General features: G+C 40.9%; 1 protein-coding gene across 1 annotated transcript in view; it reads left to right on the top strand.

The window, feature by feature from the left end:
* Positions 1-27,996, top strand: part of Crb1 (crumbs cell polarity complex component 1) — a 209,973-nt gene that overhangs the window by 142,130 nt on the left and 39,847 nt on the right. The window contains exons 6-10 of the mRNA XM_041649123.1: positions 13,568-14,524; positions 18,817-19,364; positions 21,002-21,167; positions 24,233-25,139; positions 27,270-27,398. Coding sequence (XP_041505057.1) covers positions 13,568-14,524; positions 18,817-19,364; positions 21,002-21,167; positions 24,233-25,139; positions 27,270-27,398 — 2,707 coding nt within the window. The remainder of the gene's footprint in view (positions 1-13,567; positions 14,525-18,816; positions 19,365-21,001; positions 21,168-24,232; positions 25,140-27,269; positions 27,399-27,996) is intronic.

Raw genomic sequence — 27,996 nt, 5'->3', positions numbered from 1 at the left:
CACTTTTAGTGGCCCACAGGAAAGAACCTTTGACATAACATTTTTTGTAAATGTTTTACTTTAACCACCTCCTATTAAAATATTTTATATATATTTTACTTTGCATTTCTGGCTTAAAATATAGCCGTTGTTGTGGGTTCTTGATGACTAATACTACTAATTAGTCCTGTGCCATTCAGATAGTGGTTTGAACTTTTTTATTAATTTATTTTTTACTTTTAATTAATTTATTATTTCACTCCTTTCTTTTTCTTTCTTTGCAAGTGTGTGTAAGGGGGGGGGGTTGTTATTGCAGGCATACAAGTGTTGGGGAATGGGTATGGAGGCCATATAAAAACTTTTGGGAGTCAGTTTTCTCCATCTACTGCCAGACCCAGGGATTGAACTCAGGTAATCAGGCTAGGTCAGCACACACTTTTACCCACTGTGCCATCTCGTCATCCTTTGGCCCTATTCCCAATATCCCTAACCTGCTGTGGGTGCTGAGAACTAAACCCTGGTCCTCTGCAAGAATAGATAGTGCTATTAACAACTAACTCATCTCTTCAGCCTCTAAATGCCTATAATTTTTTTTAAATTTTTTTTTATTGAGAAAAGGAGAAAAAAACATAAACAAAAAAACAAGTTTCCCCCTCCTCCCAGCCTCCCATTTCCCTCCCCCTCCTCCCACCCTTCTTCCCCTCCTCCCACCCTTCTCCCCCTCCCCCCACTCCTCTCCCACTCCCTCTCCAGTCCACAGAGCAGTCTGGGTTCCCTGCCCTGTGGTAAGTCCTAGGTCCTCCCCCTTCCGTCCATATCTAGGAAGGTGAACATCCTGACTGGCTAGGCTCCCACAAAGCCAGCACATTAAGTAGGATCAAAACCCCGTGCCAGTGTCCTTGGCTTCTCATCAGCCCTCATTGTTCGCCTTGTTCAGAGAGTCCGGTTTTATCCCATGGTTTTTCAGTCACAGTCCAGCTGGCCTTGGTGAGCTCCCAGTAGATCAGCTCCACTGTCTCAGTGGGTGGGTGCACCCCTTGTGGTCCCGACTTCTTTGCTCATGTTCTCCCTCCTTCTGCTCCTCCTTGGGACCTTGGGAGCTCAGTCCAGTGCTCCAGTGTGGGTCTCTGTCTCTATCTCCATCCATCACCAGATGAAGGTTCTATGATGATATGCAAGATATTCATCAGTATTGCTCTAGGGTAGGGTCATTTCAGGTTCCCTATCCTCAGCTGCCCAAGGAACTAACTGGGAACCTCAGCTTGGGCACCTGGGAGCCCCTCTAGGGTCAAGTCTCTTGCCCACTCTAAAGTGGCTCCCTTAACTAAGAATTGTGGTTCCGTGCTCCCCTATCCACCCTTCCTTTATCCCAATCCTCCTGTTTCCCCAAGTCCCCCCTCCTTCCCTTCTACCTTTACTCTCCCCATCTCCCCTTACTCCCATCCCACCCCACCCCCAAGATCCCAATTTTCTCCCCGGCAATTTGGTCTACTTCCCTTAGCCAAGAGGATAACTATGTTTTTCCTTGGGTTCACCTTCTTACTTAGCTTCTTTAGGTTCACCTATTGTAGACTCCGTGACCCTTATTTATGGCTAGATAATTTTTAAAATAAAGTTTATGCCAACACATCGATTTATTCTCATGAAGATGTTTCACAATAGAGAACAAAAGACTCAGACTAGGAGCTAGGCTGACTGTGAACCAATTGGATCTGGCTCAGTGCTAGCTACTGGGAGTGGATGGTTCCTATATTTTCTTCAGCATTTACAACAAGAAGCATACATTAACACTTTGCATGACCCATGATCCAGAACCACAAGTCTTGGGCAGTTCCTTTCTTTAAACATTATAGCAGCCTGCTATATAAATCATAGCTTGTCTCTTCTCACACACTTCAAAAACTATAGCGAAATAATTGTGTTTTAGGAACCTAATATATTTGGCACATTCCACCTATATAATAATCTTCATCATACAGAAATTATGACAGAATCCAAGGACTGGAAGAATTAATAGAGGTCACTGAACTCCATTTCTTGCCCTCTCTTATGACTCTACTATTCCATCCATACTGAATGGCTCTCCTTTCTGATTCTGCACAATTTTGCCAGGAAACCTGATGCCTCTCTAGACACCTGACAATGCTTGGTTTCCCTCAACTCCTAGAATATTACACCTAGTAACATAAATATAGCACCCCATGGCATCTTTCCTTTGGTGCCATGTTCTTATGTGAAACCAAATAAACCATCAAATTTCATCAGGTGGACATTTGGTAACAAAATGAAGATGCTCTGGGATTAGCTTCTTTCAGGTTAAGCACCCCCATTTTTGCAAGTATTCCTCTAACTATGTGCTTTTAAGCACATTTACTATTCAAATATCTTTCCTAGTGGATTATGTGTCTTTCAACACATTGGATTCAAAATTGGGTCTAGAGTTAGAGAGATACTGATATTTCCCTTCCTTTGTCCCAGACACTGCCCATTTCTTGAAAATCTTCACATAAAACACTCAGGACTCTGATCAAGAGATAAAAAAATATTTTATTTCCTAACAGATTTAGACAGAAACTGCTCATAAAATAATGTCCCAGAAGGAAGACTAGCAAAGAATCAAGCTGTGTGTATAAGTAATTGCATATGAGATGCATATATAGTTACATTATTTCAAAACCACTATGAGAGCTGCATGTCACGCTGAAAATACCACCACCGTCAGAACATTCGGATACCTTTTATGAGTCTGAATTTTCTCTCTGTGTGTGCAGGCACCTGTTGCCTAGATCAATAATAATGCACAAAATCTCTATTTGCAAGAAAAACAGATAACTGTTCCCTGCGGCTTGTGGAGAACTTCTACAATTAGCTGCTACAGTGGGCATGCTTTGTCTGCCTTGTATCCATCCTGGACTATCCCATAACCTTCTATTCTCTTCCAACTGTCTTGTCCCCATTCATTGGTCTCTCCATATGTGTACTATACAGAGTAATTAGCATAGGTTCATATGAATAATTAAGGTTTGACATGTCTTAGTTACTTCTCCCACTGCTGTGAGAAAACTCCCTGGCGAGAACAGTTTAATCTGTAGAGGGTTAGTTTTGCTGCCAGCTCGAGGAAGAGCCCTTATAGTGGGGGCATCAAGGCAGCAGGCACTTGAGGCTGTGGTCTCATTGAATCCACAATTAGGAAACAGCGTGAATACTTGTGCTGAGGTCACTTTCTCCTTTTCTCACAGTCTAAGATCCTAACCTGGTGAACAGTGCCACCCTAGTGGGCACATCTTCCAATCTGTTAACCCAATCCTAATAATCCCCGCAGGCGATCCCAGAGGACCTTTTCCAGGCGATTCTGGATTTCATCAAGTTGACAATTGAGATTAACCACTACAGCATAATGGGTATTCTGTGTCACACTTCTCTTTATCCCTTTGCCACCATTTGGTTTATCTCTGTGTGTGGTCTCAAGTATACATAGAGTACTTATTTCGGTGTGTGCATGCATGTGTGTACATGCGTGTGTGTGTCTGTCTGTCTGTCCAGGAAAAAGCTGCTTTTTCTTTTATAAATCTCTGTTCTTTGTCTTTGTCAGATTTTTTGGTTTGGGGGGTCGTAGGAATGTTGTTTGATTTTTGATTGATTTATTGCTACAACAAAAAGCCCGAGAATGAGTAGTAAATGAAGAGGTTATCTCTTTCACTTCCGGAGGCTCGGAAGTCAAGACCACAACACTAGCACATTCTGGGGCTTGCTTATTGCATCGTAACATGGTGAGGTCATCTTATAATGACACAGAGCAAGCATGATAGCTTAGGTTTCTCCCTCTTAGGAAAGTCATCATGAATAGCCTAGCCTCAGATGTCATCTGATGCTAATCACTTCCCAAGATCCCACTTTGAATACATTAACATGTGCCTGAAGGTTAAATTTCACCCTGTGATATTTTAGAAGATACAGTCAAATGATAAACAAGCCCCATCAGAGTTGGATCTTTTGTTTGTTTGGTTTCATTTTTTAAAAATTTGATAACCATGGGAACTCAGTCCAGTGCTCCAGTGTGGGTCTCTGTCTCTATCTCCATCCATCACCAGATGAAGGTTCTATGATGATATGCAAGATATTCGTCAGTTTTGCTATAGGATAGGGTCATTTCAGGTTCCCTATCCTCAGCTGCCCAAGGAACTAACTGGGGACCTTGGCTTGGGCATCTGGGAGCCACTCTAGGTTCAAGTCTCTTGCCAACCCTAAGGTGGCTCCCTTAACTAAGAATTGTGCTTCCGTGCTCCCCTATCCAACCTTCCTTTATCCCAATCCTCCTTTTTCCCCAAGTTCCCCCCATTCTCCCCTTCTCCCTTTTCTCTCCCCATCTCCCCTTACTCCCATTCCACCCCACCCCCAAGATCTCAATTTTCTCCCCGGCCATTTTGTCTACTTCCCATAGCCAAGAGGACAACTATATGTTTTTCCTTTGGTTCACCTTCTTACATAGCTTCTTTGGGATCACCAATTGTAGACTCCGTGACCTTTGTTTATGGCTAGAAACCAATTATGAGTGAGTACATCCCATATTCATCTTTTTGGGTCTGGGTTACCTCACTCAGGATAGTGTTTTCTATTCCATCCATTTGCATGCAAAATTCGAGAAGTCATTGTTTTTTACCGCAGCGTAGTACTCTCATGTGTATATATTCCACACTTTCTTCATCCATTCTTCCATTGAAGGGCATCTAGGTTGTTTCCAGGTTCTGGCTATTACAAATAATACTGCTATGAACATAGTTGAACAAATGCTCTTGTCATATGATAGGGCATCCCTTGGGTATATTCCCAGGAGTGGTATTGCTGGGTCCAGGGGTAGGTTGATCCCGAATTTCCTGAGAAACCGAAACACTGATTTCCAAAGTGGTTGCACAAGATTGCATTCCCACCAGCAATGGATGAGGGTACCCCTTCCTCCACAGCCTCTCCAGCAAAGGCTATCATTGGAGTTTTTTATTTTAGCCATTCTGACAGGTGTAAGATGATATCTCAAAGTTGTTTTGATTTGCATTTCCCTGATCGCTAAGGAGGTTGAGCATGACCTTAAGTGTCTTTTGGCCATTTGAACTTCCTTTGCTGAGAATTCTCTGTTCAGTTCAGTGCCCCATTTTTTAATTGGGTTAATTAGCATTTTAAAGTCTAGTTTCCTGAGTTCTCCCAAGGTCCCAATGAGGAGCAGAAGGAGGGAGAACATGAGCAAAGAAGTCGGGACCACGAGGGGTGCACCCACCCACTGAGACAGTGGAGCTGATCTATTGGGAGCTCACCAAGGCCAGCTGGACTGTGACTGAAAAAGCATGGGATAAAACTGGACTCTCTGAGCATGGCGAACAATGAGGGCTGATGAGAAGCCAAGGACAATGGCACGGGGTTTTGAACCTACGTAATGTGCTGGCTTTGTGGGAGCCTAGCCAGTTTGGATGTTCACCTTCCTAGAAATGGAGGGAGAGGGGAGGACCTAGGACTTACCACAGGGCAGGGAACCCTGACTGCTCTTTGGACTGGAGAGGGAGGGGGAGAGGAGTGGGGGGAGGGGGAGAAGGGTGGGAGGAGGGGGAGAAGGGTGGGAGGAGGGGGAGGGAAATGGGAGGCTGGGAGGAGGTGGAAACTTGTTTTTTTTTCTCCTTTTCTCAATAAAGAAATGGAAAAAAAATTTGATAAGCAGTAAGAATGTATTTGTTTTGTGCTGTTAAATTTATTTAAGAGTACGTTATTCAGAATTGGGTGAGGTAATTCTCTCAATAACATACCAACTGCAGGTGCACGAGAACCTGAGTTTGGGTCCAGCACCCAAGCTACCAGTGGGCACAGCTGTGCCTCTGAAACCCAAGCACCAGGGCGTAGTAAGCAAGCAGATCCCCAGAGATCTCTGGCCAGCCAGTCTACCCTGTCAGTTAAATGGAGCTTCAGTGATAAACTGTGTCAAATACAATAAAAAGTTGTATAAGAAGACATTGAACATTGTCCCTGATCTCCACATGTACACACATGTGCAAATACAAGCATAGCCACACAACCACATACGCATCCACAAAATTGTTTTTAAATCCCGTAATTGATGCCTGTTAAGTTCTTTCCCAGATAGAGTGGTTTGAGTCACAGAGAAAGTACTCTGAGTGTGGATGCCTGTCTGTCTTTCTCCTGTACCACAAACGTGGCTGAGCAAGGAACCCACGAAGCCAGATTGTGTGCATTCCACTCCCCAACACCTCTGCATCATGCCAACAGACGAGTTAGTTTACAGAGAGGAGCTGTAAGAATGGTTTAAAAATGTGAAGATTCACTAGTGTGGTGTTTTTGGCGTCACTCCTTCCTATCTTATTGCTTGCTTTCCTGCATAGCTTACCTAGCCTCAGTTATACGGGTGATCTTAAACCCATTTAGTAAATCCCACTGCCTCAGGATATCATTACTGCCTTTGCATTGCCAGCACAGCCTATAAGAAGAATCCATCCGTCTTTATGTCCATACTGTGAGAAATACGAAAGAAAGAAAGAAAGAATGAAAGAAAGAAAGAAAGAAAGAAAGAGAAAAGAACCCTAAGAACCAGTGACTCCAGTATTTGTCAGTGTCACATACATTTAAGTGATCCTGTCTCATTAGGTTAGGTGACCTTGGATCTGTGAGAAAAGCTGTTGTTTACTCCCAGTGATAACTCAAATCTGAGAACATCACACGAGTCCAGTCATCCCTAGCATCCACAGACCATTGCTTCTCCACCCAATAGTGATCCCCAGTCCACGGATGCTCCGGTCACTTACTTGAATTGGTGTGGTGCTTGCATAACTGCCAGTAGCCAGATGTCCTGCATGCTTTAAAGCACCTGTAGATTACTGATAATATCTTATACTATGTAAATGCTGGGTAGATGGGTGCTGCACAGTATCCCTTCGTCAACAACAATACAAGTCTACAGATATTCAGATGTTCTGATCCCATAGGCCTGGGGTGAAGTTGGGAGAATTCCCTGGGGTGGCGCTCAGATGTGAAGGGCAAACTGCTCCCGCTAGTCTCAGGGAAAGCCTCCACTGCTTCCCTTCATCTTTCTATCCTTTTCATTCTCTACCGGAGTCAACAGATTGTGAGTCGCCACAAGTTGCTTAATCATTCTCTGTTGTCTTGAGGGGACTGGTTTTGTTTCAGTGGTAAGGACTGAAGCAAACCCCAAAACAACAGGTGTAACAGAAGCTGGTAACAGGAGGATCCCTAAGTTGGGAGCCAGCCAGGGCTACATAACAAGGCCCCAGTCTCCCAAAGAAACAAAACAAACAAAAGACGAACACAGCACTGTCCTCATTGTGAAGAAAAATAAAGTCAGGTGACGATTTTGCATAATCAGAATTTCTCTGCATCATAATTTGTATGGAGTTTACCCATTTTCCAGAATAATGTTGCTTAATATGAGAACATATAACATAGACTAAAGAGACATACAGGAGGGAGGCACTGTGCATCTTGTGGGGATCGGGTCTAAAAATACAACGGTGCTGCCTTGGTAAGTGGCACAACAGAGTCTTACGTTAAGCCCCACTGATCCTCTCAAGGGGAGAGAGTCAAAGCTGATCTCTCACCTTCCTCCAGAAGCACAAGTCCACACTTTTGGAAAGACTTAAAGACATCAGAAACAGTTTCGGTCAACCTAGTAGACTTGGGTTGGCTAGCTGTTTCCACTTTTTACAGAAATATGTTTGGAGACAGGACACGATATTTTCACATTTTCATGGCAATGCTTATAGGTAACTTGCTTTCTTCTTTTTATTTAGATAAGATACTTGGTGTTGTTGCTATAGTTTTTAAGACATTTATTTAACCAGTAATATTTAGTGCTATAACAGATACTATTGCTATATAAAAAGTGGAACTTTGAGCAGGGAAAAGTGGTTCTATTCATACCTCAACCCTTTGATTTTTTTTCATTTATTACTTCTTGAGTTTAAATACTAAGTAATTAAAATAGATTAAAATGCAATTATTTTCCTACCATGTATTTCATCAGCAACATGACTTGCGTGCAAATTATGGCAAAAGTCACTTTATAGACAAATATAAACAGGGTTTCACAATGTAGCCCACACTGTCCTTAAGGTCAGGATCCTCCTAACTCAGTTTTCCAAGGGCTTGGGTTACAGGTATGTGCCACCGTGTCTGACTCCCTTTCTGTTCACAAATGTAATGTATTCTGTTAATGTTTGCAATATAGCAGGTGATGGGGATTTTTCTATAATGATTATTTTTAAATGAGGCATAATATGCTACATTAAAATTTTATACAAAATAAATAGTAAGATTTTAATTAACTGAATTGATTTAAAACTAAACTTTAAGCAACTGCACTATTCATCAACACTTTTCTATGAGCAACCAAATAACTACTAAAACACTCCAATGGAAAGACTCCCAGGTGAACTCCCAGGAATATCACTCAATCCTTTTATTTTGATAGACAGCAGACCTTATCCTTTGCCCAGTCAGTGAGTTAACCAGCGAAGGAATTTTCTATTTCATTTTCTTTAATTTTTGTTATCTTTTGTTTTACTTTTACTGTATGAAATGGTTTGCCTTGCATGTATGCCCATTCACCACATGTGTACCTGGTCCCTGTGAAGGTCAGAAGAGGGCATTAGATTCCATGAGACAGCAGTTATAGGCTGCTATGAGCCACCATGTGGTTCATGGGAATCTAACATGGGTCCTCAGCAAGAGCAGCCAGTGCTCTGAACCACTGAGCCAGCTCTCAAGTCCAGAGAAAGAATTTTCAATGCGTTTTCCCCCACTTTTAGTTGACCAACCCCATCAAATAATCTGACCTTATTTGGTGTGACGTTTGTAGAACTGATCTTCAACAGACAGGAGCACGCGTCCCTGCAACCATTCTGTTTTCACTTCATTCTGAGTATCCTTGAGACTTTTAATGTCAAGACAGGCTTTCTCTTCCTTTCTTTTTAAACAATAGCAAAATCTAATTCTTTATATATAGGGGAAATATTTTGGCAAGTTATTGGTATTTTGTGAAAGATCGTATCTATATATTCTAAGTGTAACAAGAACTGCAGTAACATCTATAAAGAAAGCAGTGTCATTGGTATGAATATGCCGAACAGACACAAACGAAGGTGACTCAAATTTCACGGAAATAAGCATCCTATTTTGGGCTTAGATGGTCTTGCTTGTGGAGTTTTAACGACTCCTGGCGCGTCTTCCTGTCTCTAGTTTCTTTCTCTTCCCTCATCCCTGTGGGACTGACCTTTGGAAGGGACCACATTGGTCTTCTAGCCCACATTTACACCACTGCTTCCCACTGCCAAAAGTAAATAAGTAAATAAATAAAACAATAAAAGCCTTGTGAGCTCCAGCTCTGCAATCTGACTGCGCTGGCCTAAGCGTTCTGACATGATCTTCCTCCATGAACCTTTCATGGCAGCGGGTTTGCCAAACACAATCGCCACTTAGGAATGTCTTCACATTTTCCATCCAGGGTGTTTTGTTTCTTCGATAACTTGTGCACACAATATTTTTTTTTTATTTTGGTCACTCTGATTTATATATGAAATGTGGATTCTACCTTAGTTCCCTAAAACTTTCCAGAAAACTTTCCTGAAGTGAGGCTGCTGTCACTTTTGCCTCTGCAATTTCCTAGGATCTCCCCAGGGCTGCCGCTCTGGTGTGCACTTGCTCACACTGCCCGTTTGTTTTCACACATTTGTTCTGCCTTCATTAAGCTTGGGAAGACCTCGTCGTCATTTCACGCTATCTACATGACTTCATGAGTGGTCTACATGATATCACCATTTCTTTATTTGTGTATTTGTTCACTGTCTGTGATTCAAAGCCTTCACTAGAGCTTTTTTAAACATGGTCTGGTGGTGTCTGTTTCATCTTTACAGAGTATCTGAAACCACTGGGAGTCTGCTGTGTGCAATGTGTTTTCATAAATGCCATATCATTATATGGTAATGATAGCAAAGCGTGGCCTTCGGCTTCCATATCCATCCACTTCTTGCAACATTCTGTGAGACTAAGACACAGAACAGCACTTTGTAAATTTTAAAGAATTGAAAATTGAACATTTCATTAATTGTTAGGATGTTTTATGGTAGGTGCTAAACTAAAGTCTGGGAGAAACTAAAATGCAGACTATTGTAATAATCAGCTTCAGGCTTTTCAGAGTCTAGATAAAGTTCTAGGATAGATAAAGGTTCTTGGGAGCTAATCTGAAGTTGTGTGTCCATAAAGAAATTTCTTGTTTGTGTCTATTGTCTGTCTAGGATCTCTTTTTGTAGCTGAGACTGTCCTGGCCCTCACTGTGTAACCCAAGCTTGCCTCAACCTTCTAAATGCTAAGATTAGGAGTATGTCCTACCAAACCTGACAGAAATTTCTCTTGGTGAAATACTTGCTGGTTTCTTGCTCAAATGTGTAGAAAGCAAATTTGTGGAAAATTTATTCTAATACAAAAATCAGACCCCTGATGGAGTTAAAATTTCTTTAGAATACTCGCTTATAGTTCATCTTTGCTTTTCATGTTCCATTCATTCTCTCAACCCATAAAACAGGTTATTTCCATCCATGGAGCGTTTGTAAGATGTGCCCTCAACACCGTGCTGGCATGGTGGGGGGATTTTAAGTAAAATTATAGTACCTCACCATTCTCACAGAACTTGAAATATTTTTTATTAACAGAGCCTCTGTGAAAGCTGTCTGAGTAAGATAAAATATAAGTATGATGGAAACTTCCAGTCAAGTGCCTAAATGTCTGCTGGTGGATCGTGAAGAACTGTCATTTCCTAAATTAGTAAGCATACATAAAAAGTATACTTTAGGTTTTGGACAAGATTTAATCCTTTATAAAATATTTGTTACTTTAGGAAAATCATTAATTCATTCATTTAAAAGGTCTATTGTCAAATGAATCTTTAGTTTTAGGGATTCTTGGGAATTTCAAATATGAGCCAAGTATTAAACTGAGGCTTAGACTCTGATTAATGAATAAAACACACTTTCTTTCCCTAGTGGAATTTAGAGTCTAATGAGATTCTACACTAATACCCGTTAATTCTCATATTTACTTTATATTATTATTTCAAGACCTTTCCATTTGAAGGACAGAACAAATAACCATACTTTGTAAATTATCTTTCAGTGGTCAAGTACTATTTGAATTTTGTCAGTGAGAGTAACTTTTTTGGTTATTACTTTTCAGCAATGGCCAACATATACTGAAAACATAGACAGCAGGCAGATTGGCAGTCATTTACAAGACTTAAGACAGCCTGTGAAAATCTTTGTCATGCAAATGCCATTTTTAAATTCCAATTTTATTGATGAGGAAAGTAAGATTTTCAAAGCAAAAGGAGGGAACTGGCTGAAAATCACACAGCATAGCTTTGGTTTTCACCCAACCCTACCAAGATGGGAACTTTTGTACGACAAGTTCGTACAAATGGAAAGTAAAACCACAGGGAGGACAGTACCTAAGGAACAAGCCCACATTTGTATCTAGGGTCATTGCCAAAAGAAGACTTTTTCTCTGTTTTATTTTCATAATATTAATATAGTATGAAATATACTTATTCAATATATTAATATATATTATAAAGTATATATATATATATAAAGTATAAGCCTAACTGGGTAAATAACATATACTTATTAGCACCCAGAATGTCTAGAAACACACAACTAGCAGTTAAGACAGTTTCAGACTGAATTTAAAAGCATGATTTGGGGTCAGGCTGTAGAAATATTTTAGAACTTAGACATTGGACTTGCTAAAAGTCAACTTCTTTTGAAAACGAGCTAAGAACATGCACCTAGCAAACCGCAGATGATTGTGAACAGAAACCCAGTGTAGATGAAGGTACTTGGGAGAATCATACGGTGTTCTACATGCGTCAGTTTGGTTTTGCTCATTTGTATTTACAGCCACTCCTAAAAATGGTCTGTCCTAGCTTGATGTCTGCAACAGAGATAAAATACTCACCAAAAGCAAAGTCAGGGAGGAAAAGGTTTATTTTGACTTATAGATCATTGTCCCTCATTGAGGGAAGTCAGAGCAGGAGCTCAAAGCAGGAACCCAAGCAGAGACCCTGGGGAAAAAGCTGCTTGCTTATTTGCTCTTCATGGCTTGCTCAGCCTGCTTCCTTATAGCACCCAGGAGCACCTGCCAAGGAATGGTACAACTTACATTGTACTGGGCCCTCCTGCATGAACTGTTAACCAAGAAAACACCCCCACAGACTTGCCTACAGGCCATTCTGATGGAGGCAATTCCTCAAATGAAATTCCTTGTTTCCTTGTGACCCTAGCTTGTGCCACATTGACAAAAAACTGATAAGCATGATGTCCTATTCTTGTTAGCTTGATTAAAATAGATCTAATAATTCTTTTATGGATAGTGTTCTATTTTTCTTGAAGTCAAGAATAAGATTTCATGAAAGTGAAATAAAAATTATCAGCGGGAACTTGTTGTAGAATAGATGTCTTGCTTTATATAAGAGCTCAGGAAGAAGAATGGGCCCTTCTTCCTGCGTTCTTATATAATGCCTGAGGAAATTCATTATCAAAGATGTCTGGCAAACTTTGGTTCTCGGGGTTATAGGATGGTACAACAAGAGAAAAAGCAATCCTTATTTCCACATCGAGGAGAGGAAACTAACAGGATAAACAGGAACTGAAAAAAACATGCAGGAATTAAATATTTTTAACTCTAGGATCATTGCCAAAGCCGGAGCTACCCTCTCTTTGTTTTGCTTTCATGCTGGTAGTGCCATATGCATGTTGACAATGGTAGTGCCATATGCATGTTGACAATGGTAGTGCCATATGCATGTTGACAATGGTAATGCCATATGCATGTTGACAATGGTAGTGCCATATGCATGTTGACAATGGTAGTGCCATATGCATGTTGACAATGGTAGTGCCATATGCATGTTGACAATGGTAGTGCCATATGCATGTTGACAATGGTAGTGCCATATGCATGTTGACAATGGTAATGCCATATGCATGTTGACAATGGTAGTGCCATATGCATGTTGACAATGGTAATGCCATATGCATGTTGACAATGGTAGTGCCATATGCATGTTGACAATGGTAGTGCCATATGCATGTTGACAATGGTAGTGCCATATGCATGTTGACAATGGTAATGCCATATGCATGTTGACAATGGTAATGCCATATGCATGTTGACAATGGTAGTACCATATGCATGTTGACAATGGTAACTTGGCTGCTGAAACTGACAAATGTTCTATTTCTAGAAGAACTCTAGTCTGTCGTGACTGCTCTTTTCACAGCATGGGTAGAATCATAGAATAGATTTTGAGTTTTCCTCAAGAATTATATTTTACTCTATCACAGTTATAACCCTGAACTTGATCTGAACTTCTTGATTATATACAAAATGTATACGAAACTTCCATTAATGATTTGATTATATGTGTCTATGTGAGTGTGAATAATTTGACGTATTTATTAATGATTTGATTATATGTGTCTATGTGAGTGTGTATACATTTAACTTATTGATTATTATTGAACAGGAATCCACTGTGAAGAAGACATGGATGAATGTCTGCCAAACCCTTGCCAAAACGGTGGTACTTGTGAGAATCTGCCTGGGAATTACACCTGCCATTGCCCCTTTGATGACCTTTCTAGGACATTTTATGGAGGAGAAGATTGTTCGGAAGTTCTCCTAGGCTGCCATCATCACCAGTGTCTCAACAATGGAAAATGCATCCCTCACTTTGAAAATGACCAGCATGGATTCACCTGCCAGTGTCCTCCTGGCTATGTGGGGTCACTGTGTGAAGCTGACACCACACTTTCTTTTGAGAGCAACAGTTTCCTGTGGCTCACAAGTGGCTCACACGCAACCATACAGCCGGAATGTAACATATCCTTGCGGTTTCAGACTGTTCAACCAAACACACTTCTTCTTTTCCGAGGCAACACGGATATGTCTATGAAGCTGGAGTTGCTAAATGGCTGTGTTCACTTATCAATCCAAGTCCAGAACCAGACAACGGTGATTCTATATATTTCCCACAACACTAGTGATGGAGAATGGCATTTGGTAGAAGTAACATTTACAGAAACTATAACCCTAGCCCTGATTGGCAGCTCCTGCAAGGGGCAATGCACCACTAAGACTTCTTTTCCAGCAGAGAATTGTCAATCACTATGTGCTTTTCAGAACGCTTTTTTGGGGGGCTTCCCAGTGGGAGCAACCAGCAACAGTGTGTCTGTGCTTAACATCTATCATGCGCCATCCACACCTTCCTTTGTAGGCTGTCTCCAAGATATTAAATTTGATTTGAATCACATTACTCTGGAGAACATTTCGTCTAGTTTGTCACTGAACGTCAAAGCAGGCTGCATGAGGAAGGACTGGTGTGAAAGTCAACCTTGTCAAAACAGAGGACGCTGCATCAACTTGTGGCAGGGTTATCGGTGTGAATGTGACAGGCCCTATGCAGGCTCCAACTGCCTGAGAGGTGAGAGGGTTGGGGTGCCCTGGAGCACTGGGCCTCAGAGCAGAGCCGGCTCAGAAACGCCCCGGCAGCGACATCTTGTTACGAAACATAAGGAGCCCTCAGGACCTATGCCGATGCTTGCTCACTAAGAGACAAAAGGAGACAGTAGTGACATGTAATAATTAGGAGGTTTCAGGGGACAGCTAAGCTTTACTTGGGCTGAGAAGTAAAGTAGCAACAATAGTAATAATAATTTACAATAAGCCCATAGCTCCCATTGAAACGGCATTTCATCCCGTTGGTAAAATGCCCTTAGAGATTTGCCATTTGTTGTATATCACAAATGTATGGAAAATCTTATTTCAGATGTGATCTTTCTGGAGAAATGGGAGCTCGAGACACAAAATATTAAAGCCGCATAGTAGTACTGTATCCTGTGCTTGGCAGCATCTCGGCGAACATCCATGTCCTTGCTTTCTCTCTGTGCAATTTGTATTCCTTAAGAATAGTTCTTATGATTGACAGACCTTCAGTTCTATTCAACAGTACCTCTTCCAAGGTCTTACTGTACAGAGCAGATAGACATCTTCAGGAGAGACGGAAAGAAGACACAAAATGTATTATCAGTAAAATCCAGGGGTTAGTATATACAAATCGACCCTATTCCTCTAGGATATCAGTTTGAAGTATATTTCAAATCCTTTACTTCCAGCACCACTCCAAAGACTGCCACGGATAGCAGTCAATACATATCTGCTCACTTTTATTCGTATTATTATCATCATCATCATGCATTGAGAGGTCTGAGGGGGAGCCCTAACAGACTGCTTTGAAGTTCGGCTGCAATTTACTCTAACATTTCAGAATAAGTCCAAGTAGGACAGCATCTGGTAAATGGTCTTCTCTGTGTTATATGAAGTCAAATGAAAACCAGCCGTAGCCTATCCCCTACTCCATGTTCAATGGCTAAGAATTATTAGAAACCCTTCGCGGTTTTGCCCCTCACCGCAATATTCATTACAATCACGGAGCTGTTGGGCAATGAGGCATGGCATGTGATGCTCTACGTAATATTTTAAACGGCGTGGCAAGTTGTTTTGTGATTCTTTTTCAAGGAGAAAAGGTGAAATTATGCCGAGGAAATGGTCCACTTTTTGAAGAAAAATCTAATTGACCCAAGGCAATATTTTTACTACATATACAAAATAACAAACAGATGCGGGCTCATTTTGACTGGCTTCCAGATGCGGTGACCCGTGAGGTTAACGCTGACCGTGGGCACGCTGACTGTCCTAGGGAACAGACTCGAGAGATGCCAATCCAGTGGGTTCTGGTTTTCTTTATCTTTTTATTCTAACTTGGAAAATAATGAACTTTTAAAACCAAATTCCTGATTTGGCTACACTCTCCATGTTTCCCAAAGTCTGATTATAGCCCTCTACTCACACTGAATGTGATTATACCCTCTATTCGCGTACTATTTGAAACTGTTTAACCCTGTGTTTGGCATCAAAAGATTATAGAGCAGGAATTTCACAAAACCAGTTCTTTCAGGAGGTTTTTGAGAAACGTTTAAAGGGAAGTATATTTTTCATATCGTCTCTGAACCATGAAGTTAAAATATTTTTTATTTGCTAGAATCTATGAGGGAACGTTTTCTGTATTTTATTTCTTTCACACAGACACACAAAAATGCTTAAGAGCACAAATGAGAACTTAGAGTCTATCTGCTATATGAGACGAACTAAAAATCTGGAGAGCGAGCCACCCAAATAATGAATTTTAAAGATTTATTTTACTGTTTTATTTTCTGTGTATGTGTGTGGGTCTGGGTGTGTACTTACAGGTACCACATTAGTGCAGGTGCCTGTTGAGGCCTGAAGATTCCCTGCAACAGGAGTTAAAGACAGTTTTGAACTGCCCGATGTGGGTACTGGGGACCAAACGTGGGCCCTCTACAAGGGCAGCAAAGTGTTCTTAACCAGATGAGCCACCTCTCCACTTTCCAAATGATGATTTTGGAACAATGTTTACCAGTGGCAAATACAATGAAAGAAGAAGACAGGCTGGGTAGAGGGTTTGCTTCTCTAGGTAACACACAAGGTGGAAAGATTGACAATATCTTGAAGCTGATCTCAAAAATCATGTATGCCCCACTAGGGAGTTTTGAGAGGGTATGCATGGGGCCCTGACCTGCCAGAAGTGTTAACATCATGTGTATTGTGTTATGTGTCAGAACAGGGATTCTGAGATGTTGTTCTGTAGGAGTGTATCACACACCTCTTGCTTTATTTGGAAAGTATCTATTTTTAAAAGCAATATGTAGCTATCTACCTTCCTCTTTTAGGTTTGACAGGGCTTCACTCAGTAGTTGAATTTCTTATGCAAACCTCTGCTTTGAATCTGCTTTAGGAACACAGGATTCACCATTCCATCTCAGCCTAAGTTTCCAAGCAGGTATTTCTTTCCATTTATCTGGGCTGTGATTTACCCAAAGCTTGTATTTTCTCACACAGTTTTCGGGGGGGGGGGGGGAGGTGTTCTCACTTAAGGATTATCATCTCTTCTTGGAGATTCCCAAATATTTGAAGAAAACTATTTCATACCCAGCAACCCCTCCCATCATCCAACACATAGCACTTTCCTCTAGTGCCTCTAAGTGACATGGCGTTGAGACTTCATCAGCTGCTTGCTCTTTTTGCCATTCCTTTGCTTCTTTCTAAATGTGCTTGGTGACACAGAGTCATGGGTCCATAACTTTCATATTTCTATATAATATGCCATCATTGGCCATATTAGCATTGTATTAACTGTGTGGCACATTGTTTACACATTGTCTTTTGTCAGTCATTGTCATTTGTGAGGCTGTGGAGTCCTCTTTTTTCCACCCTAAACTGATGAGTCACGTTTAAATACAAATGCTTCCTCTTTACTCATTAAAGTTTATCCTACAGTCGTCAATCATTAAAATTTGTCAAATCATTTTTTCATCCATACATCTTTAGAACATGTCAGCAAAATGTATTAGTATCACATCTTCCATGCCCATAGTCAAGTCCTTCCTCTGTGGCTTACGGTATTTCTAAAATCCTATAGCACATCACACACTCTGACTACCTGCGTGTGATTTCCGAAGAATAGGATTACTGGAGAGTCAAGTTTCTAAGGAAAAAAAGAAACCCATTTCTGCATCCTGTCTTTTATTCTGACCCACAAAGTGATGCTGCAGGCATCCTAGGATGGCCAGCAGGAGCCCGGCCCCCTGAGCTGGAGGGATTTTTGTGCCTATCCTCAAAACTCCAGGGCTTCAAGAGCCCAATTTTCTTATTAAGCATTTTATCCTATACAAAAGTGCCACAGTGTGTTCAGAGATGTTAACCTCTTCAAAGAGGTTATTTTATCTGACAGTACCTTTGAAAGCTACCTGTAAGTTGCCTGAAGCAGGTGGTGTCCAAATGCAGATTCACAATGCAGCGTTCCTATAGGAATCAAGTCAGAGTTCTGAAAATGTAGCCTTTTATGCAGAAGGTCTTCAAACACAGATGGTTGTCTAAGCAAGATTCACTATGGTTCAGCTAAAGGAAATTATGTCTTACTTTCGCACAAACCTCAATTTGTGATGATATCTAACCATGATAGAATCTTTTCTTTTTCCTGGTTACAACTGAGATATGAAAACCCAAAGCAGCAATATCTTTATGACAGCACTGTTGTCAAGCTCAGCAATAATTTCTGCATTGCAAATTCAATAGTCAACTCTCAGCCCTTCTCATACTTGACCTCAGTTAGTTATGCCCTTCTAAGATCTCAACTGCCTTGTCTCTTACTACCTGGGGTGACTTTCCCAAACTGAGCTTGCTAATCTTATTGTTGATCTTTGTCTTTATACAGAGCAGTTCATGACATGTCTGCTTCAGCAGCAATCACCTGAGCAGTGTAGCGTGGAGGTGTATGACATGCTCATACCCACATCCTTCTCTTACCCAGATGAAGCTCAGCGGTGTCTAATGTTTCATTGATTGGATTTTAGAGAGGTGATGGGAATCCTTTTTAGTTGATCATTGCAGAAACTTTATTTTTTTCCTTTGTAACTGATGGGCCTCTATGATAACCCAAAATGTAATGATTTTTAGTACAGACTTAGAAGCTCACAAAATGAGGCGACCTTGCCATCCTATTGTATTGTAGCCTGTCCGGAACTTGAGAAAGTGTCTGGTTGTATATGCCTGTGACAGTTTGGTCTCCTATCCCTTTTTACATTTAAATGTAAAGATTTTTTTCTTTCTTTCTCTTTGCCTATTTTGACATTGAAGAGTATGTAGCAGGCAGATTTGGCCAGGATGACTCCCCTGGATATGCCATCTTCAATCTTGATGATAATTATGGACAGAACTTCAGCCTCTCCATGTTTGTGAGAACACGTCAACCATCAGGCTTCCTTCTAGCTTTGGGGAACAATTCTTACCAGTATGCGAGTGTCTGGCTAGAACATGGCAGCCTAGTACTGCAGACTCCAGGCCTTCCCAAGTTAGTACTGACATTTTTTCTTAGTGACGGAAATGCCCACTTAATATCCTTGAAAATCAAACCAAATGAAATTGAACTGTATCAGTCTTCACAAAACCTAGGATTCATTTCTGTTCCTGCATGGACAATTCAAAAAGGAGACGTCATTTTCATTGGTGGCCTACCTGACAGGCAAAAGACTGAAGTATATGGTGGCATCTTCAAAGGCTGCATTCAAGATATAAGATTAAACAACCAAAACCTGGAATTCTTCCCCAATTCAACAAACAACGGATACCGTGATCCAGTTCTTGTCAATGTAACTCAAGGCTGTCCTGGAGACAATAACTGTAAGGTAGGGTCATTCATATTGGCTATACACATAGTGCATACTAAAATTATATTTATTAAATAATTTATTGTAACCATTCTGCTTTTGTTCTTGGTTTTTGAGACAGAAAACTCACTATGTACTTCAGGAAGGACTTGAGGTCACAGCTTTCCTTCTTCAAATTCCCAAATGTAGGTGGGGATTTCAGGGATATGGCCACACCTCATGGAACCATTTTATATGTGAATAAAATGCTGATCACCCACCAGTCATGGAATATTTTTCATTTACATATCTCCAGGATGATTGGTAGAATTACAACAAACCATTAAATTGTGACATTGATCTTTATTGACATCATGAATATGTTATAGCCAACACAACTCCAGCCACATGCTTCTCCCTCTCCCCAAACGATCAACTTCCCTGAGAATAATAGTATTTTAAGCTACAAATTCTTAATGGTATTCTATAGGCTTAGCTAAACCAATTCTTTTTAGAAGACCCCACTAAATTTAATGACACTGCCCAGCTTCTTCCATTAATTAATAACAAAGTCTCAGTTTCCCCTTGGCAGCTGGTTTTAAAATCCTTTGATATATAATTTCTCAGAGCCAGTGCTTTCCTTCAAACATTTTTCGTGTCTTCTAAATAATTTTACGTATGTGAGATGTTTAGCTTTTCATGACCTTTTGGAGGAAAAGAAGGAACCACACTGACATAACTCGAGCATCCATGAACCCCCAAAATTACAGTGTACAAGATTCAATTTTAAATATACATGAATGAACCCCCATAATGCTCTTACAGTAATACTTTTCTCATAATTGAAATGATTTCATATGAATTAATCAGCTTGGTTATATTGAAAGACTTCTATATGAAAGAAACATTGTTATCTCATTTATATTTACAGATGAAGAAATTAAGGTTTATAAAATTATGTAACATTCTGGGGGATCGCTCAGTGGTAGAGGGCATGCTTAGCAAGATTAAGGACTGTGTTCTATCTCTAGAAGTGTAAAGAAGACAGGAGGGTAAGCAATTAAGCAAAGCCATTAAATGAAAGATCTTGGATAAACGCAGGGCAGGAGGTAAACAATTGCTTTAAACATGTTTGTGTTTTGACTCCTCTCTGAGTGGCTTTGAGAAGGAAGATAAGACTGTTGCAGATGCAGAGGCAAGACTAATGGGGAGGGAGATGTTAACGGGGACTAACAGGATTGAGGACCAGTTCTCACTACTTCACCTGGTTATACGATCTTGGGCAACTAGAGGCATCCAGGTATAATAATCTTCATAAGCAGTGATAATAAGTGTGTGCAAAGGGCCTAGTAACTCATAAGTTATGGAGAACATCATTATATTTCAATAATCCTCCTTGTGCCACAGATCAGTTTATTATCTCTTCTCTGTCATTCTGTTGTTTTATCTTTTACCTCTCCCCCACCTCTGTCTATTGCTCTTTCCTCTGCTCTTTTAGTAAGCAATTGGAAATGGTAGTTGTCGGCTTTATTCAACGTTATTAACAATGTGCAAAATGTCTAAAATGCAAAGCCGTAGGGGCATTGGCATTTTAAAGTAACTGATGATCTCACCTTTAACATTTCCATATTTCATTGCCATTGCTTTTTATCCCTTTGATTTTCTTTTTCTCTCAGTCCAACCCCTGTCATAATGGAGGTGTCTGCTATTCCCTGTGGGATGACTTCTCCTGTTCCTGCCCTACACACACAGCGGGGAAAGCCTGCGAGGAAGTTCAGTGGTGTCAACTCAGCCCATGTCCCCCCGGTGCACAGTGCCAGCTGGTTCCTCAAGGGTTTGAATGTAGGTAGCATTCACAGTTGTCATCCATCCAATTTACTTGGTACATTTCAATTGTCCAAGCCAGAGACAGTGAAAAAAAGAATCCAGGCTTAGACAACTTAGAGAAACGTGTGTGAGAAGTTTACAAAGCCAGGAGTGACCAAGACCATGACCAGGATGATCTCTCTGATTCATGCTGGCCCGAGTTTCTGAGCGAGAAAAATGGACCATTGCAGCAACAAACCCAGCTCTTTGCTTATTTCAATCTAATTTGTGAAGAACTAAGCAAATGATACCTGCCTTTGCTTTCTCGAAACGGGGAATACGCAGCAAATCCGTGCATCTGCCACACTGTGGTTCCTTGATTATGCACATGGCCATCAAAACCTAAAGCTTCCTCACATCTAAACAGGTAGAACAAGGCCTACCCCGCGTGTTTCTTGGTGTATGCCTTATGTGTATGGTGTAAGCATTAGGTACAGGCTCACTGTTTATAGTAACTGGTCCCCCCCCCTTCTGACTGGTTTTCCAATCTAATGATCACAGTCATGACTCTGAACTAAGTACTATGGTTTATGCATTGCCTTCTCCCTTAGGTCAAATAATTTACAGTCCGATATAGACAATGCTCTGTGTTCAAATGAAATTTAAATCTCTTCTTGTTATTCAAAAATTGTGCTTTTAAAGGTATGCTCTAAAGTCTTATGGTCTCCCACAGCAACAGAAAAGTACATTGGGAAGACGGAACCTAGTAAAGCAGTCTGAATATGGCTCATAGTTTACCCTGAGTTTGCTTGATCTCCTGGTCATACTGGCAATAAGTGTTCAAATAAGATTTGAAATTTTAAAATTCTCTCTAGTTAGAAGCATTATTTATTGAAGCAAAGCTCCCCAAAGAAAAGGCGAGATCTAAAAGTGTACCGAGCATTTTCCCTAGATCACAAGAGGTGGTTTCACCTTCTCCAGCAGACTTGCTAAATAGATTTACAAAATGTGATAGACAGCAAAGAGATAATGAGATTGGTTGTTTAAACATTGGTTTAAAAATACATGATGTTTGTTTATGTTCCTTCCCTCCCAAATTCCTTCCCCAAATCTGGTAAGGAAAATAATAAAATAAATTAACAGGGAAATTAAATGAGATATCTTTTAAATCTAGCCAAACCCTATATTCAAATTATAACACTTGAATTATTCAGTTTTTCCTCCTGATGTGATTTTTTGATCATTGTCACACTTTCCAAAGTAAAAGGTGATGTTACTCCCGAGATCATTCACTTACTAATGCTATGTGGACATTTACTGAAGGCCAGGCACCAGTCACAGGGAATGCATGAGTAAATACTTCTATAGCAAGAATACATGGTCCCATACAGCTAGCTCATGCACTAGAGCGGAGTTAAGAAACAAATAAAACCCAATTTCAAACAGCAACAGGAGTTATGAAGTAAATCAGAAATAGACTAGAAGGATGATACCAGGAAGACCTATTTTTACTTGGTTAGCAGGGGAAGGTGAAATTCCAGCAGACCACAACACTGAGGAGGTACTGAGCATGGGGCAGTTGGAGAAAGAAAACTCCAGGTTTAAGTTACAGAGAATGCAGAAAGCCTGGGTTGGGACAAGCTCCTTCCTTTTGTGACTGTGTCACGTGAATGAAGAAGAGAATGTTATGAACTAGAAGTACTAAAACAAGGGTCAGATCCCACAGGCTTGGAGGGTGGTGTTTAGAACTTTCGTCCTGAACTAAGAAGCGGTGTTTAGAGTCCTCTGCAGCTACCACAGATGTAGGGAAACTAAGAAGCCATCTTTTGTAGGACCAATGATGCTGGCTGGTATAGAGCATGGCAAGAAAGGTCCCAAATGTGTTTTCAGGTCATTGCTACTGAAAAGGGAGAACAGAAAATTGATCACTGGACTGAAACGGCAGAAGTCATTGGGACCTTGCCAAGAGCAATTTCAGTGAAGTGACAGGGACAACAGTAGAGAAAACGGGAGATGAGAAAGTTGGAAGGCATCTACAAAGTACTAAGTTTTTATGGTAACAGGAACGAAGAGATAAGAGGGCGGTCAGGGTAGCGGCGCTATGGGTCCTGTGGGTCCCTGCTTTAAATTTTCAGCAATCATAGAAGATTTTACTTTCATGGGAGAAAATGGCAAAAAGGGGAAGGGAAATGTTAGTGCAGGGGTAAAATTTTTGGTGCACACAGAAAAATGACTAAAAATAACAAAAATGAACGGTACCCTGCATGGGACTTGAAAGCCTGATCTCTAAAAGGAATATGGACAGGGTGTCCATTGTAATGCTGAAAAGAGGGCTGGCTTAGACATGATTAATTTGGCTGACAGGATTGGTAGAAAGTTGAAGCACTTCTGTGTCTTCTTTTGCCTCAAGGGTGTGTATAGGAGACTCTAAATCCATATAGGGCCAGATATTTTAGGAGCTAGAACAAACTGTGAATTAATCATGCTGTAGCAACTCAAATAGAGAAATGCAGTAAGATTTTCAAAAGTGCTGTCTTTGGTGTAATACATGAATACAAAGTGCTATTGTTTCCCCAACCACATGAAGTTACTTGGCTATAGGTAGCAAGTTGATATCTGGCCATGTAATTGGAGGGTTTTTTTGTTTTGTTTTGTTTGGGGTTTTTTGCAGCATAACTCAATCCATCACTGTGAATGTTTCTGCTAACTGCATGTGGGTGAACTTAATCAGAAGTCAGGGTCTATTGTTAACTAACTAGTGTGTCACCAAAACTAAATTTGTGATGTCTGTATATTTAAATGAAAATGAAACAATAATTGACATTCCAGAAGATTTTAAATAAAAAAAAATGGTACGAGTTGAGTTTTCGTATTCTCATTGGCGGGTTTGACACCCTAGCTTTATGCTTTAATGACCAAACTACTCACCTTCAGTGAATCTGCAGTTCTTCTCTTGTAAAGCAATGACAGAAAACATCTATAACGGGCACAATTAGATAGCCACGAACACAACACCTAATGTGTCAGTCATACAGACATCCGCGATGTGAGGAGAAATACAAAGAATGAAGGTAACAGTTTCTCTCCTCTTCCCGCTCTAGGTATTGCAAATGCTGTTTTCAGTGGCTTGAGACGAGAAATACTGTTCCGAAGCAACGGGAACATTTCCAGAGAACTCACCAACATCACATTTGGCTTCAGAACACGTGATACAAATGCAATGATATTGCATGCGGAAAAAGAGCCTGAGTTTCTTAATATTAGCATTCAAGACTCCAGATTATTATTTCAATTGCAGAGTGGCAACAGTTTTCATCTGCTCCGTCTGATGAGTGTGGAGGTGGTGAATGATGGCAAATGGCACCAAGTGAAGTTTTCCATGATCGACCCCCTGGCCCAGACCTCCCGATGGCAAATGGAGGTGGACAACCAAACACCTCGTGTCACCAGTGCGATTGCTACTGGAAGCCTGAACTTCTTGAAGGACAGTACAGACATCTATGTGGGTGACCAAGCTATCGACAATACGGAAGGCCTGCAGGGCTGTCTGAGCACAATAGACATTGGAGGCATATATCTCTCTTACTTTGAAAATCTTCACGGTTTCATTAATAAGCCCCAGGAAGAGCAGTTTCTCAAAGTCTCTACAAATGTGGTCCTTACCGGCTGCCTGCCATTAAACGCCTGCCACTCCAGCCCCTGTTTGCATGGAGGAAACTGTGAAGACAGTTACAGCTCCTATCGGTGCTCCTGTCTCTTGGGATGGTCAGGGACACACTGTGAAATCAACATCGATGAATGCTTTTCTAATCCCTGTATCCATGGCAACTGCTCTGATGGCGTTGCAGCCTACCACTGCAGGTGTGAGCCTGGCTACACTGGTGTGAACTGTGAGGTGGACATGGACAATTGCGAGGGTCATCAGTGTGCAAACGGGGCCACGTGTGTCAGCGGAACTCATGGCTATTCTTGTCTCTGTCTTGGAAATTTTACGGGCAGATTTTGCAGGTGAGCACAAAGTCTATGTGGAGCTCAGTGTTTTGGGAGCTCTGCTCTGAATTTTCCTTGTCAGGCCAGAAATATCTCCCCTTTAAATGTCCACATGTGCTAAACAAGGCTGGCTTTGAGCACTTCTGTCACAATTGATCATGTAAAAATGTGATTATATTGTGAAATATTCCACAACTATGAATAGCAGCTTTTTAACCAGATAGTAAACACAATGTTTATATTGTATAACTTAAGATTTATAATACAGCTTAGTAAAGGAAATTTAGGGCATACACTAACACGTAGTCAGATGTTTTGTGGCCTTTCCATAATGCCTAGCATGCTGTTGAGAACATATTCATTCAAGTCACCCATTTAAAAAGTCCCCCTTTTTCTCAAATTGCAATAGTAGTTGATTGTTCTCATGATCACTTCAATTTTATGCTATGCAGAAATTTAAAAAAATAAGATTTTCCTTCTAACTCACATTGCTTTGGTGTTATTATTAGTATACAATTTACACTGCCTTCCATTTGTTAAATAATTGAGTCATTGTAGGGAGGTGAGAGAGTTGTTATTAACCAATAATATATTCCAGGAGTTGGGCGAGATTAGCTGGAGTGGAGCTTCCTGTAGACATCACTTGAATTCAGAGGCAGACTCTCTTGGCAGACATTACAGGCAGCCATGCCTATAAAAAGTTGTGTTATCTTCACAACACCTATTATTGTTCAGCGCTCTTGATGGCACGGACCAGTGAGAAGTGCTAAGTGCTTGGGTTATTCAATAGGTGCTGTTTTCTGTGAGTCAACAGATTCATTTGCCAATAAATAGCAGACCTGGTTAAAAGCAAGAGAAATTTGAGGTCAAAATTAGGAGTCTTACACAGTGACCATGGATAAGAAAACATGTATGCCCTCCTAACAAGTTCTCTGAATTTTTTTTTCTTGTCTGATTCATCAAAGTCAAGTGTAAAGAATAAAGTTCTCAAGAGTCCCTTCTGATGAACTCTTCAGAAGCTGTTTATTAAGCTAAGGTGTGTATAAAACTGGAGGTTTGCATTGCTAATGAACTCTGTTAGAGCTTTTGACATCCTTGACACTTTTGAAACGTCCTTATGATATTTTCTTTTTGAAGTAGAATTAATTAGCTCTTTTGAAAAGACACGCCCTTATATCATCTCGCAGCTGGTTTCTCTGTGTTAGCTGCAGTACATGGCAGAACAAAAGTGAAGTTTTCTTTCCAGTTACTTCCCAGATAATTATTCTCTATCACACACACACACACACACACACGCATGTACAGACACACATGCACACACACAAACACATATGCACACACATGCATATACACACACATCCACACACGCACTCATGCGTACACACACAAAACACACATACACACTCACAAGGCCAGAGGACCTGAGCAACATTCCTAAAATCTGTTTAAAAACCAGCTTTCAAGCCTAAGTAAGGATTTTTTTTTTTTGTCTAGCAGTGTCTTCTTAGCTTTTAACAAGCTGTTCTTCCTTTTATGCGAATTCTTCAGCCCATTCAGCCTTGCTGCCGTACAGGGACTCGCACGCTGAACTCACACGCAGTTACACTGAATACTATACACAAACCTCCTGGACAGCACTTGGCTTGCACTATGCAAAGCTATGAATTATGAGGGCGGGAGCAGGCAAGTCTTGGCAGGGCAACTGTAGTTCAGCTCTGAACGCCAGCAGAGACATCGCATGAGTGCCTGAGCACCGGCGTATTCTCCTTGCTTCCCTGGCCTTTGTAGAGATGCAATTTTCCTGTGGCCTCCGTTGATTTATTAGAAAAGCAGCTGCAGATCTAGCTATGTGAGCTAGCCCTAAATTTACTGCCACCCCAGGCCATAGATCTTATCTCCTGCAGGAACTGCGGTGGAGAACCGAAGATGGATGGCCATGTTGGTTGCAGAAGCCTCCAGCAGGGGCTTTTTTGCTGGAGAACCTGGTGTTTGTACAAGGCAGCAGCATGAGTGAGCATTTATTGTTCCTCCAGCCTCAGGACTTAATTAGCCTAACACTGACTACATATATGAACTTTCCAAAAAGATGTTTTTCTTGAATGAAATGAATGAGATGAACAGCTGTGGCCATTCCTTTTATCTCTCTAGACAGAGCCGATTACCCTCAGCAGTCTGTGGGAATGAGGAGACAAATCTCACTTGCTACAACGGAGGCAACTGCACTCAGGTCCAGGAGGACTGGAAATGTGTGTGCCGGCCAGGTTTCACTGGAGAGGGGTGAGTCACACTAGAACTTCATGGGCAGGAGTTCTGGGCTAAGGAACAGTGGGATTGCGCAGAGTTCATTTGCTCTTCCAATTTTTCATTTCAGTTCCCACAGGAAAATCTATGTTGAAATATAGGTCCAGACAGAAATTAAGCAACAGAAAAGAAGAAAAATGATAGTGTAGGTCAAAGTATAGAATATTTTACCAGCCGAGACTTCAAATAGGAAAATATGATTTTTTAATATATATAATGTTTTATTATTCTTTCCTATAAGTACCTTCTGGATTCCTGGAGTCCTCCCCTCCCCTGACTAACTCTAACATATGATTCCAAAATATGGTTACTTTTAAGGTAAAATAAAACACACCTAAAAGATGCCTCATATGATAAGCTACACTCTAAAGTGTTTGTACCCCTTCCAGGGAACTATTCCTTCCACAGAGAATCCTTCAACTCTTCACTTAGGGTCCACCATTGGAATCGGACTGTGACCAGCTTGGATGCAAGCCAAGTTGTGTATGCTTTTGACTGGTTGGTGTGTGGGCAAGGGGAAGAGAGAACATTCTCCCTGCTTTGATTAGATCTCCAAAGAGGCAGGGGTGGTGGT

Source organism: Microtus oregoni, unplaced genomic scaffold (assembly GCF_018167655.1).
Source record: "Microtus oregoni isolate MIOR12 unplaced genomic scaffold, Mior012 000003F_ref0000135, whole genome shotgun sequence".
Classification (NCBI taxonomy): Eukaryota; Metazoa; Chordata; class Mammalia; order Rodentia; family Cricetidae; genus Microtus; species Microtus oregoni.
The sequence above is the reverse complement of the archived record's forward strand: the minus strand, read 5'-3'. Positions and strand labels throughout refer to the sequence as shown.